This window comes from Lutjanus erythropterus, chromosome 2 (genome assembly GCF_056507025.1).
Source record: "Lutjanus erythropterus isolate fLutEry1 chromosome 2, fLutEry1.hap2, whole genome shotgun sequence".
Taxonomy (NCBI): domain Eukaryota; kingdom Metazoa; phylum Chordata; class Actinopteri; order Lutjaniformes; family Lutjanidae; genus Lutjanus; species Lutjanus erythropterus.
This window is the reverse complement of record NC_139318.1, coordinates 20128270-20141626: the sequence shown is the minus strand read 5'-3', so window position 1 is coordinate 20141626 and position 13357 is coordinate 20128270. Positions and strand designations below refer to the sequence as shown.

Here is a 13357-nt window from a genome sequence, read left to right as displayed (position 1 = left end):
AACAAATTAGGCTGCTTAAGAACACATTCACTTATTGCTTTCTGCAACAAAGAAAATGCTACTTCCTGCTCAACACACCTCCCTCCTTTCTGTGCTACAGAGCAGCTTACCTTTCTGTCCCAACATAATCCTGCAAATTTCCCATTAAATTTAACGTCTGGTGGAAAACATGAGCGTCAGTGAAATCAGCTGCTGTAATGTTTGGTTGGGATAAAAACTTCCAGACTTTGGCCTTGATGGTGCACAGTTAACAACTACAGCAAGCTGAAACTGTCACTCTTCCTTAACAGTAACATACAAAACTGTATATGACAGTAGGACTGGATTATATATGGATATTATATCGAAAACGTGATATGAGACCAGATATTGTCTTTTGGATGTCCTTATATTGTGATATGTCATGAGAGTTGTCTTTTCCTGGTTTTTAAGGCTGCATTACAGTTAAAGCGATGTACATTTCTGAACTTACCAGACTGTTCTAGCCGTTCTATTATTTGTCTTTACCAACACAGTCATTATATACACTTGGGCTGCACAGCAATATTATAGAAATCACAATATGGCCAAGTGCAATAACTAAACCACAGAAGCTGCACTTTTTTGATATAGGAAACATATGGGACAAAACAGCATTACAATGAAGTACTGTAGTGGTGCAGAGATGCCATGATCTATATGTTCTCCAGATGTAAGATAACTTTTTTGTTTGATACAGACAGCATGACTTGACTTTTAAGTTTTTTAGTGAAAATAAAATAATTTCCTGTAATTGTGAAGCATATCACAATATGAATATCTGTCAAAATAATTGCAATGTGATTTTTTTGTGCAACCCAAATATCCCCATAACTTATGATTGTTTGTCAGCTGTGTTATAAATCCCTACAATATTGTTGAAAATATCAATAAATATTGACATCAAGGTATTTCATCAAAAATATTGTGATATTTTGTAGTAGTCTCTTCGTTGTTAAAATGCTTCATGCAACAAGGGATGAAAATGCTGCAGGTCTCACGATAAAACGTGGTAATATTGCTAACAGATAGAATTACCATTTAAGATTTTAATCATCGTTAAAACCGTGTTTGATTACAGTGCTTTGAAAAAAGAAATCACAGTAAATACTGTCTAGCATCGACCAAAGTAAGCAACACTCCCAGACACAGGTGCATGAAATGTTGGTGCCAATGAAAACATGTTCATGTAGACAAAAATGCATAGTGCTGCTAACTATATTTGTGGTTTATTAAAAGTAGTATAAAACTTAAATAAGTGAATCTGTACTTTTTGAAAATTTTCAGCAGACTTTAACAATGCTACAATGATAATTTAAGTCATAATTATAACATTTTCTTACTGTTTCATGTCTGCATGTAAAAAAAATGTGAAAATAAAAAATATTATAAAAATAAAAATATTGATGTGCTGATCCTAAATGCAGCCTCTCCTTTAACTACCTACCTAGCAGTCACTCAGCTGCCGTCATGGTAGTGGGTCTTTGTCTGACAGTCCAGGGAAGGCGAGAGTCCCCTCATAAGGCCAACAGCTGCATTCACAAGGCTTGGTTTCCACTGGCCTGGACAGTCTATTTTAGGCTTCCGTCTAACCCATATCTGCTCACAGAATTTACTGTGGCGAATACAAGTATGGGTAACAGATTTCTCAAGAGGAGCGGGGAGGGGAGGGGCGAGGGCACAAGAAAGACAGACTACTTGGAGAGATGCCAGGCAAACTTTTGTGAGTAATACATTATAGGAGTGAAGGCAAGAGACAGATCGGGTGATATAGACGGAGAGAAAGAAAGCAGGAGTGATCTGGGAAAGCAATCTGGTTTTTGTGGTGAGTGACAGTGATGCATTTGATTCGTGAGATTCCACCGCGGCTGTAACCAAGCCTTCACTCACACATGCCCCAAAGTCAGACAGCAATCCCACTGACTGTCACCTCTGTAGTGATCTGACTTTGTGTACACTGTGTGTGTGGGTGCAAATAGCTTCTGAGCACACAGGTGAGCCAGTAGTACTGTCGTATCATCATCCTTTTAACAAATTTACATGCTTTGTAGATTGTGTTACATCTGTTCAGTCTTGTTTCATCTTCTCCTCTGATCATGATTCCCTCTGAGCATCCAGAGAAAAAGAAGGAATCAAAGATGAGAGAGATTTAGAGCCAGAAAAACTAGTAGAGAGTAGCAAAGACCATCCAGAAGGAGAGAGTAAATTAAAGTAGAAGAGGGGTTTACTGGAGTTTGGAGGTGTTTCCTGGTGCTAAAGTGAGGAGGCGCAGTGCAGACGGATCCAAGGTGGATCACAGGGATGACCCAGGAGGGACGGCAGCATCGACGCAGCTTTAGCTAGGCTTTCAGCTTCAATGACGGCACTCCAGAAAGGAGATAGATGCTGAGAAAGAGAGAAGTAAGAAGTGTGTAAAAAAAAAAAATCAGAAAGCGTACAGGCCTGTATAGAAGCAGCTGGGTGTGACAAACTCTTTTCTACGTCTTCACCCTGTGTCTGTCTACCCCTCTCGCTGTCTCTCCTCGGAGAGGAAAGGGTTTTAGGAATGGGGGAGCGGTGCATACAAGCCTCTCTTCCCAGGCTGCTGAGCTGCGAAGGCAGAGAGGGGAAACTTGTTTGGAGCTGGAGTAGGGTTTGACGCCATTGTCCATCGCCAATGTCCAGTCCAGTCCAGTCCACCACAGAGCCCTCTACCCTCACAACATTGTGGTTTAAAAGCCTTCTATATTTAAGGTAGTGTGTCCCCTCAGAGTTACCATAAGGAAGGAGTTGTTGGGGAAGTTACACTTTTGCCTTTTGGGAGAGAAAATGAAAAGAGGCTTTTGCTGCTGGACATTGCAACATTACATCTTCATGCCCCTTTTATTATTTTCTTATTACACCTATTTAGTTGAAGACGCTCAGTTACATTGGTGTAGAGCTGGGTATGATTCCAAAAATGTTCATACCCATACTGAAATGCATTTTAACAAAGAGAAAATTACATTACATATTGACAGTACAATTACACACTTTGAAAGAAGACACTGTTCAAAGACCTATGAGCAGCTGGGCTGTTTTTAGTCTGAGCACTTTATTAAAACTGGATAACTGGACTAAAAGGAGGAAGTGATGTCTGTACAGTATTAGTAATATAGATAATTATCAAAAAAAATACTCAATAGTACTGAAGCACCAATTTGATCTGTACCAAGTATCAGTTTGATACCAACCCTGCATTCATGGAAACCGTGTTTCTTTTCTGCTGTTAGTGTGTTTCTTAATTGCGCTGTTATTTGTGCTGCTGTTCACCTAGCTTAGTTTCTTCTTCTTCTTTCAAGCTTCAGAGCATAACTTACAGACATGTGGCACAAAACAACCATATCATCATCCTTTTTAATGTCTCACTATGGATATTATCACATGCCAGTTTAGAAATATGTCAAACTAGCCATTTAGCTGTGTTGTGGACAGATGAGACAATGAGCTTCTCACCCTCACTTGTGCTCCTTTCTTTTTTTTTGTTGTACTTGCTTCTTCTTGGTCTAAGAGCAAAGAAATCTGACACCACCTGCCTCCCCCTTGCCCCTTCCTAACTCCCTCGTCCTCCTCCTCCTCCTCCTTCTTGTTCTCCCTCAAGGACAGCCCACTGTCTGCCCCGGGGGCTGTTTATCTACGGGGGGAGATGAGGAGGAGAGGGGGACCAGTTTGTTTCGTTTTGGCCATCAACAATGGACCTCAGTCTGTGCTGACAGACTACTCCAACATATGGTACCCACCTGTCTCTCTCTCTCTCTACTTCTCTCTCGTCTCTCCCTGCGTCCCCCTCTTCCTCCTCTGCTACGTCTCTCTGTTTAGATTTCTTTGCTTATTCCTGCCTTCTCTCTCCCTGTCTCACCCAAACACACTGGGCGGATTAGAGGCCAGATTCATCACACACACAGACCTGTTTGCTTTAGCAACCTGAGCCAGGCACACACACACACACACACACACACACACACACACACACACACACACAGGAGGCCTGGGCTTTCTGCATGAAGGGTTGGGCATTGAGAACTGATTCCATATAAGAATCAATTCCAGAATTACAATTTCAAATGATTAATTAAAAATTTTAAATTTTGATTCTTCTAATCGATTCACAAATACACAAATTTCACTCATGCTAGATTCAGATTAAACTGTGTGCAACAAACAGCTATCATATGGTGACCTGGTATCCGTCTGCACTTATAGACATATGAGTTGAATGCATGCATGTCTTCCCGTCTCCGAATGCACAATACAAAATAAAAACTATATATATATATATATATATATATATATATATAGCTTGGTTGCTAATGGTAAAAGTGTAAACAAGCCAGATGCCATTACCTTTTCTTTTGTGGGGATTTAGACATTTTGATGGCCGGCCTCCTTATGTGAAAACATTCCACCAAAGCAAGTTCCCCCCAGCACTATTTTGCAGGAGCACTGATGCATCCAGGGCTTAGTGCCAGCCAGGACGATTGTGATTGGGAAATATAAATAAGCCAGAGTGGGTTTTTTTTCCCGTATATCAGATTGATAATGTATGAAGCCAGACCTTTCTTCAGCACTGGGCACTGTGGACAGAGGTCTGGCTATGTGAGACTGATTTTACCTTGGCAAAATCAAACCAGAATCACTAAACAGAAATCAATAAGCAGAAATTGAAAAGAAGGACTGGAATCAGAATTGTTCAAATTAAATCGATTGCCAACTGAATCAACCTGTTGATTGTTAGTCTTTTGTTCCTATTTGAGATTGAAGCTCTGAACTTGACAGCTCAGCCATGGTAGGTGCAGCTAAATCTACTTTCACATGAAGTATGGATATGTGCATATACACACAGTCACTCACACACACACTGCAAGATCATCATACACACATAGAAAAATTTAATTTCTATCGTTTTCTTCTAACGAATCCTCTAACTGTCCCGCCAACCCTCCCTCCTCTCAAAGAAACATAGTTGTCAGCCATTTTTCGGAATCCTGTTAAGGAGAGAAACTAGCCTTTAGTGTGTGTGTGTGTGTGTGTGTGTGTGTGTGCGTGTGTGTGTGCGTGTGTGTGAGTGACCCTGCTGAATTAAAAAATGCACTGTTATTAAAGGCTGTGTCAGAGGCGATGATTTACAGAGGGGAGCGATGACAAGTCAGAAGAACTCACACACTGAACTGACACACACACACACACACACACTCTCACACTGTGCTCTCAGGCCTCCAAGCTGAGCAGTGACCTCCTCACCCCTCCTTCCCCTTCCTCCTCCTCCTCCCTCCCTCTCTCACTCTAATAAAACCTGTCTGACACCACTGATGTGTGTGTGTGTGTGTGTGTGTGTGTGTGTGTGTGTGTGTGTGTGTGTGTGTGCGCGTGCGCGAGTTTGTGTGTGTGTGTGTGTGTGCACCGCAGCAGCACAAAGACTCTGTTGTTGGGCCTCCCTCTTAGGCCTCCCTCATATTTTCTTTAAAGGTGCAGTGCGCCCCCAAGAATGCCACAGGGGGAGCGGGGAGTTGGGGTTGGAGGAGCCTAGGAAGAGCTGGTGTGTGTGTGTGTGTGTGTGTGTGTGTGTGTGTGTGTGTGTGTGTGTGTGTGTGTGTGTGTGTGTGTGTGTGTGGGTGGACGGAGGAGCAGGAGGGGGGCATGCTTTACAATGCTACAGCTCACCCAGGTCACAGAGAGAAAAAGGCAAGGAGTGAGTGTGAAGAGGAAAAATGAAAGAGAGGGGTCAAAAAGAGGAGTGCTTCTTGACAATGTAGATATAAGAGAGTTTGGCTCTGAGTTTGTGTGTGTGTGTGTGTGTGTGTGTGTGTGTGTGTGTGTGTGTGTGTGTGTGTGTGTGTGTGTGTGTGTGTGTGCCAGTGAAATTACAGTGCTCCCATCCCAATCAACCAATGTGAATTACACAACTGAAGACATAAATATTCATAAAATAAAACTATAGATTCAGTGAAAAAGGGTGCCAAGGGTTGAAAAATGTTTAACTTTGGCTAAAATGCGCTCGTTATTATCACTTCTTACCCTGCTGTCTAGTCCAGTGGAGGAGGGATGACCAAAGCATCTCACCTGAAAAATGTTGCACCTCCAACCTGCTCTTAAAACACTCCCAGTTGGCCTTTTCCAAAAGAGTGTATGACATTTTCAGCTTGGAAAAACACTTTGTTGGACACAACCCCCAAGACTAGTAACTAAATCTGAGCTGACCCATAGCTGGACAGTGATTCGATATTAACACATATTGATCGATAGCATCAATATTATTTTAATACTTTTCTCTGCAGTTCAAGGAAATTATTCCTAAAAAATCTTATATATCAATATAGGTAAAATATTGAACTTATCCCTAAATTAAGTTTTGAGTGATCACTGTCAAGCCAATGATATGTCATTTTTTCCCTCTGGTTATGATAAAAAAAAAAAAAAATTATTAAAATACCATCTTAATTTAAAAAGGTTTTCCTCTTAGCTGTGACACATTTGAATAAACTGGGAATTGGACAGACAGTTTACATATCTAGAAAATCACATGCTTTGTTCTGTTGTTCTTGTCTCTCAAATACACCCACATCCATGAATCCAGGCATAGGAGAGGAGACAGGCATCACCTCTGCTTGGTTGTAGCGTTTATGAAAGCCATAAATGGCTCTTTAATATAGTGGTAATCAGGGTGGTAATTTGGGTGGAATTGTCCCTTATTGTTGCCAGACATGCCTCCCCAACTCCTGCCAACACACACGCATACACACACACAGACAAACACACACACTCACTCTTGGGCAGACAGGGTGTTCAAGGAGTAATTCACACCACATGCCAACAAACTGGGCGGTTGTGTTTTTTTTGTGTGTGTTTTTTTTCTGTGTGTGTGCGTATGTCTGCGCCTGCTTTAATGCTGAGGTCAAACCAGTAAATGGGAGGGGGTTCCCAAGATTTTTTGTTAAAGTGTTAAAATATATGTGTGTGTGTGTGTGTAGGCATGTCTAAAGCCACGTCCGTGTGTGTATTTTAATTGCGGTCTCAGCAAAAGTAGCAAGTGTGCTCGATACAGATGGTTTTCATCACTCTGACTGCACAGAGGACTTCTCTTTTTCTCTGTCTCCCTCTAATCTCACCTCTCTGTTTTTGTAATTAAACATTACTTAATGTACCCAAGCTTCTAATTTGACAATTCATTAAATATGTGACAATATACAGTAAGTGTGTGTGTGTGTGTGTTTGTGTGTGTGTGTGCGTCTCTGTGTGTGTGCGTCTGTGTGTGTTTGTGTGTGCTGTAGTGTTTCACAGCTTCACAATATTCTGCAGTTGTGAAATGATGCAGGCGAACAGATTTCTGGTGCTGCTGTGTGGTTGAGTAAGAGCTTCCATGGTAAAGGACATTCCTCTTTCTGGCCGTTAATTTGTGGTGTGTTCACAGGCACACACGCGCGCCGCCACACGAACACACACACACACACACACACACACACACACACACACAGACTTTCATAAATCAATATTTACTAAGGAACCTTTCCCCTTTGAGTCAGAGGAAGCAAATGTGCATCCTGCTGTCTCCCCTGCTCTAACCCTCTGTCATGAGGTTGTGTGTGTTCAAGTTTGTGTATGTGTAACTGCGCTTACAGTAAGTGCAAGGCGGCTCTTGTGTTTTGACATGGGTGTTTTCTTGTTTTGTTTTAGGAGCAGTTCAGACATTCCAGCAAAAATGCCCATTCCTCAGGGACTGATTTGTCTTGATGATAGAGCACTTGAGTCTTTCACACTACAACAAGCAAAGGAAAGAGACTAAAAGACACAAAGAGAGAAATGTATAGTTTTTAATATAATTAAAGGCATAATATGCAACAATTTCCTAAAAATAAAAACAACGTATATAAATATAATTGCTTTCAGTCATCACTCATGATGCACAAGAAATGTGTGGTCCATATTTCCTTATTTTCTCATTATTTTGCTGTTTTCTGAAGCTTAATCAACCCAAAACGTCAGTATTTAACATCCGTCTATCAATCTGTAACAATCTTTCTGGTGTGTTTACTGACAGCTTGGAGAAAATCCTACTGATTCTACTTTTAAAGACGAGGAAAAAAACAGGAGATATGAGTTAGAGACAGTGGGAAGGGTGGCTGAGTTTGCAGCGTCAGACGGATGAATCTGCAACACTCAGGCCAGAGAGAAGACAGAGCTAGAGAAGGATGGTGTCTTTGGTTTGAATGGACAGCGCTGGAGGGCAGAAAGGGGAGAAATGGGAAGAGGATGGGGAGGAATGAAGAGGTGGGTGGTAGTGGTGGTTAGTCACAGCTCTCCAGGGCACATCAGGGCAAACGGTTCCTTACATCACTCTGACACACACAAACACAGTGCCACTGACACACATGAAGATCTGCTGACACACTTCTGCCTCAGAGGATGTGGAAAACCCACTTTGCACCTTCCTTGGAAAAGAGAGGAGGGGTAGAGAGAAAGGCGTGGGGAAGAGAGAGTGAAACAGAGGGGAGGGCAGAGAAACAAAGAATGGAAAGAGGAGATGATCGGAGTTTGGAGGTTTTGAATGAGCAGAGATGAATTCAGTCACGTGGAGTCGCACGCACAAATGTAGACACACACACTCAAGCATGTTGTATGTGTGCCAGGTGGACGTCTCAGGTTGAGGAAATCAGACCTGACAGCTTGGCAAAGAGAGAGCGGCCGGTATGAGAGTGTTTTTGTGCTTTTCTTTTATCTTTTCGATAATCAAAAATGTTTGATTGTGTGGCTGTGTGTTGTGAGAAACTAAACTTACACACGCTGTACAAATAAACCATTTGTTTTAACTGCTGCCATAAAATTTTAAGGTGACTGAATTTTAAAGGACAAGTTGACATAAATTTGTAATGATTCAAAACAAAGAAACCTTTTGCCAAACAGACTTGATATAAATTCAGTTGTACTTGAGAAAACATGTTCAATAACCTTAAGATATTAAGTTGAACTAACAACTCATCAGTCTGACAACATTACAAACAAATTTGGTTTCCTTTTACATTTTCCACATAAAAAACTAAGTTCTTCATTTCACACAGCAACTTAGATGTAGGAACTAAATTCAGTACTAAGCTTCATCATGATGTTCAAAGTTTTTATTATTGTGAAAACAAACAACCATAATGTATAAACTGTATTAAGTCAGCAGGTTTTCATCATGTATATTTTCTTCAAACTATAAAAAAGGCTCTGAGGAGAGTTTTAACAGTGCATGCTGGGAGGTCTGCCAATATGTAGATCATGTTTCTTTAGAAACTTAATTTGGTGAGTTGAACTTTGAACTTTGTGTTGTACATTCAATCAACTCATTGTTTCAAGTTAAAAGACTTTAGGCTCATATTTAGAAGTTCTGAAGAGTTTTGAAAATAAATTCCAGATATATTTGAAGTTTAATTAACTTGAATAGATAAAACATATTTAAATTAAGTTCATGAAAAAGATTAGTTGATTCCACTAAGTTCCTTCATGAATTTTTGCAGTATATGTGCCTTTGTTTTAAATTTTGAAGGTTTAACTTTCAAAGGTGCATGACTTTTATGAGTGTGTTACTGTTAATAATAGAAAATATTCCACTGTATGACCACACGTGTGTGTGTGTGTGTGTGTGTGTGTGTGTGTGTGTGACAAACATCTGATCATCTCTATTTCTCCCTCGTAGGCGCTCCAGGCAGCCAGACAGTTCCTCCTCCAGCAGGCCTCTGGACTCAACTCCCCTGGCAGCAACGAGGTCAAACAGAGCCCTGTGCAGGTCAGAGCACACACATACATGCACACATGAATGTACACACACACACACAGATCCACAACCCAAGTGTTGCTTTGTCAGAATCTGTATAATATTAAGCCCCTGGCTGCTGCAGCCTTCACCAACCTGCCACGTCAACTACACAGTGTGATATAGGCGCATACTTTCCTCTGTCTCACTGTCTCTCGGCCTCTTTCTGTGAGTGCATGTGTGTGTGATTGTTAGTGTGTGTGCGTGTGTGTGAATGGGGTCTTTGTAGTGATTGGGGCAGCGAGCTGTTTTCAGAGTTGAATTCCACAGTAAGCAGAGAGAGTGGGGTTAGCTGGAGTGCAGGATCCCCACTGAAAGACACTTAAGGAGGACACACACAGACGCAGAGAGAGAGACGGCACACACGCATTCTTACTATCGGTGTATGTTGATAAATATCACACATGACATTACTTCTGGCACTTCTTTATGAGTGTGTGATGTATAGAGTACACGCAGAAGTGTGATTTGTAGCTGTGTCCCATATCAATAAAGTGGGGCCATGGGTCTACTAGAGCAGCGAGCAGTCTGGCTGTTGCACTGCTCTTCTCATTAACGTGCCACATGAAAAACAGACAGCTGGGCCGTCACAGTATGGGAAATGAAGAAAGAGATGGAAGAGAGAGAAAGGCACGGATGTGAGTCAGAAGCAAGCATAAGTTCATTTGCAGTATGTGAAGCCAGTAAGGTGCTTGTAGGAAAAACTTTTCACATTAAAAGTGATACTGTGCAGTCGATCTAGATAAAAGGCAATAATATGCAAACCTATTATAGATATGATGCAGTATTTACATGTAAATGAAACATGATTATTGGGACATGTTTTACCAGTAGAGATGTTCTGAGACCATTTTGCTTTCCCCATACCAATTCTGACACCCAAACTTTGCATATCTGCTGATACCAGTACAGATCTGATACACCTGAGTTACAAAAAATAAAATTAAAAAAAGGACAAATACATAAAGTACACGAATGCCATAGAGCATGAATTCCCCATCCCAGAAAAAAGGTGTACAGTATACTGCTGGGAAGGAGCAGGTTCTCTTTTACTTGGCAATACCGATGCTTGCATTTTAACCTGTATCAGGAGCATTTTCCAGCACTGGTATCGGTATCAGAACAATTTTTTTCCTTTGGTGCAAAGAAACTGTCTTTTGTATCTTCATCAGCAGGAAGAGTGAAATGTGTAGCAGCGGCCTCCATAACAGAGCAGAAATGAAAGGGAAAAAAAGTCACATAGAGCTCAAACGTCATCAATAGAAAGACCAAAGAAAAAGATTTTGCAGTGTCGGCCACACAGTTTAATTGCCAAGTGACCTCCAGGAAGTGTAAAAATGCCAGAGAATTAATGCCTTATTACTAAAAGATGTCAAAAATGAAACAAAATTTAAAAGAGGAGGATCTTGCGGATTACACTTTAATCAAAACCTGAATTGGAATCAGAATCACTTTATTTACTTTGGATAGAAACTGGCAGATGGAGAAATTACACGGTGGCTTTTAAGGTGTAAGATAATAAAGTAAATACTGTTTTGTATCAGATCGGCACTGGCAGAATGTTCTGAAGATTGAAATAGCTTTTATAATGTAAATCAACACAAAACAGTGAACATGTGGCCGAAATTGATATTAATACATGTGTTGCAGTAGTCGACTTGGACCTAAGCCACATTTCCATCACAGAAAATTTCACCAGGGACAAGAAACTCAGTGTGTTTCCACTGCAGGAACCAGGGTCTAAATTAAATGCCATGGACATTATTATACCCCCCAAGAAGTCCCTGTTCCGGAGGGAGTTCTTTCTAAAAGAAAAGGAACTTTGATTTCAACTTTCTGATTGGTCAAGTATTTATATTTACTTCGTATGTCAGAGGTCAAATTTGCCTAATCTTCATGGGTGTTTAGACCACTGTGGAAACACAGACGACAATGGGCTGAAGGAACCTTTCAGTTCCTTGAAAAGTACATCCTGGGACTAAATGTTCCAGGTACTATTGGTGGAAACATGGCTCTAAACTCTAAAGTATGGTCTCTGCTATCTCTGGCTTGCTCACATGGTTTAAATCTACATTGGTGGTCAAAATAAGTCAGTTTGTGTCATCTTACCCTCCTTCTGACCTGGGTCAAACTGAAGTCGGGACAGTGCTTTTGTATTTCTCTCATGGTATGGGGCTTTAATTAAATGTTACTGATGCTTAAGCATTTTTTCTCTTCCTGACTCATTTTAAAAAAGAAATACAGTGGAGAACAGGGAAGTAAGAAAACGAGCATATGGAGGGAAGTGAAACTGAAAGTTAGTGTGTGATGTAAACCTGTTGTTTTGCAATGAGGTGTAAGGAACTACAGCCAAGTCTGTGTGTATGCTGACAAGAGATTAACCTGTGACAGCAGTTTCACACGAACAGGGTCAACTGCAGGTTGGATACACCTTCAGTTGACCTGCCTCGTACGCGCATCTCTTATATAAAAGGAGTGTTACCTTCCCCTGGTTTCCCTCTGTCTCTCTCTTGAACACACACACATACACACTCCTCTTCTCTCTCCATCTCTGTCTTGTTTGTCTTGTTTGTTGGTGCCTGGCCTGGCTAGCCTCTCTGTACTCTCCAGGGCATCAACGCTACATCTCTGTTGTCTGAGCTGTCAGCTCACATGGCCCCACAGCCCCTGCCAACTCGCACACACACACATACACACACTTGGATTTACATTTGTTAAAAGTGTTGTTTGTGTACCTGTGTATAGCAGCAGCACTGAACTTGTTTACTAGACCTCACAACAAACCTGAACACCAAGGTGGCACACAGAAATCTCTTAATTACTATAATTTCCAGCTTTATGATCATTTTTAAATCACAGCAACTGCGCTCAGTTGCTGTAATTGAGGCAATCATCCGCCAGCCGCAGAGAGGCTGAGTGAGCGATGGAGTGAGTGAAGCCAGACATTTAATCTGGTCATTTCTAAAGGTGGCAGTAAGCAACTGTACAGTGACACGGTGGTTCACATCAGGCACAAAATGGCCGTCCTCAGGTTGGTTCCTGCTGGGCTGCTCTCACACATGCAAATGAGCCTCAGCCAATAATGAGATCTTTAGGAGCTCGATAATTAGATTTTTCCCTTCTCTCTGAGGGAGAACGACAGAGGCAGACAGGGAGAGCGGGAAGACTTCTATTCGTGTCTTGACTTCTCTGGAGAAGCCCTGGTCTGTGCTGACAACCCCCCCGTCTTCCTCCTCCTCTCATGCCCCCCCAACCCACCCCTTCCCCATCATATTTCTCTTCTTTTCTTTATTTATAATAGAGGGGAGGATCTGAGCTGAGAGCAAAAGAAACTCTAAGATTATATCTGCTTTTTGATTGGTTGTTCAGAGATGGTCTCTGTGTTTGGCTGGCTGTGCGAGATGGTATCAATCCACTCTTCATGTGTTTGTGTGTGTGCGCGCGTGTGTGTGTGTCTGTGTCACTGTCAAGTGTCACATTCAGGAGAAACTCGACAATAGCTCAAGTCTCCAGACAGGCAGTTGCAGGAAA

The 13357-nt window shown here is 41.5% G+C and overlaps 1 protein-coding gene across 4 annotated transcripts in view; it reads left to right on the top strand.

Annotated features, from left to right (window-relative positions):
- foxp4 (forkhead box P4) overlaps positions 1–13357 on the top strand; it is a 131000-nt gene that overhangs the window by 58731 nt on the left and 58912 nt on the right. For 3 of the 4 annotated variants that reach the window (XM_084731284.1, XM_084731293.1, XM_084731275.1), the window contains exon 3: positions 9710–9799. In XM_084731284.1, the coding sequence (XP_084587410.1) occupies positions 9710–9799 (90 nt within the window). Of the gene's footprint in view, positions 1–8528; positions 8719–9709; positions 9800–13357 lie in introns of those variants that run through there. The other variant, XM_084731302.1, reaches the window with a different exon arrangement.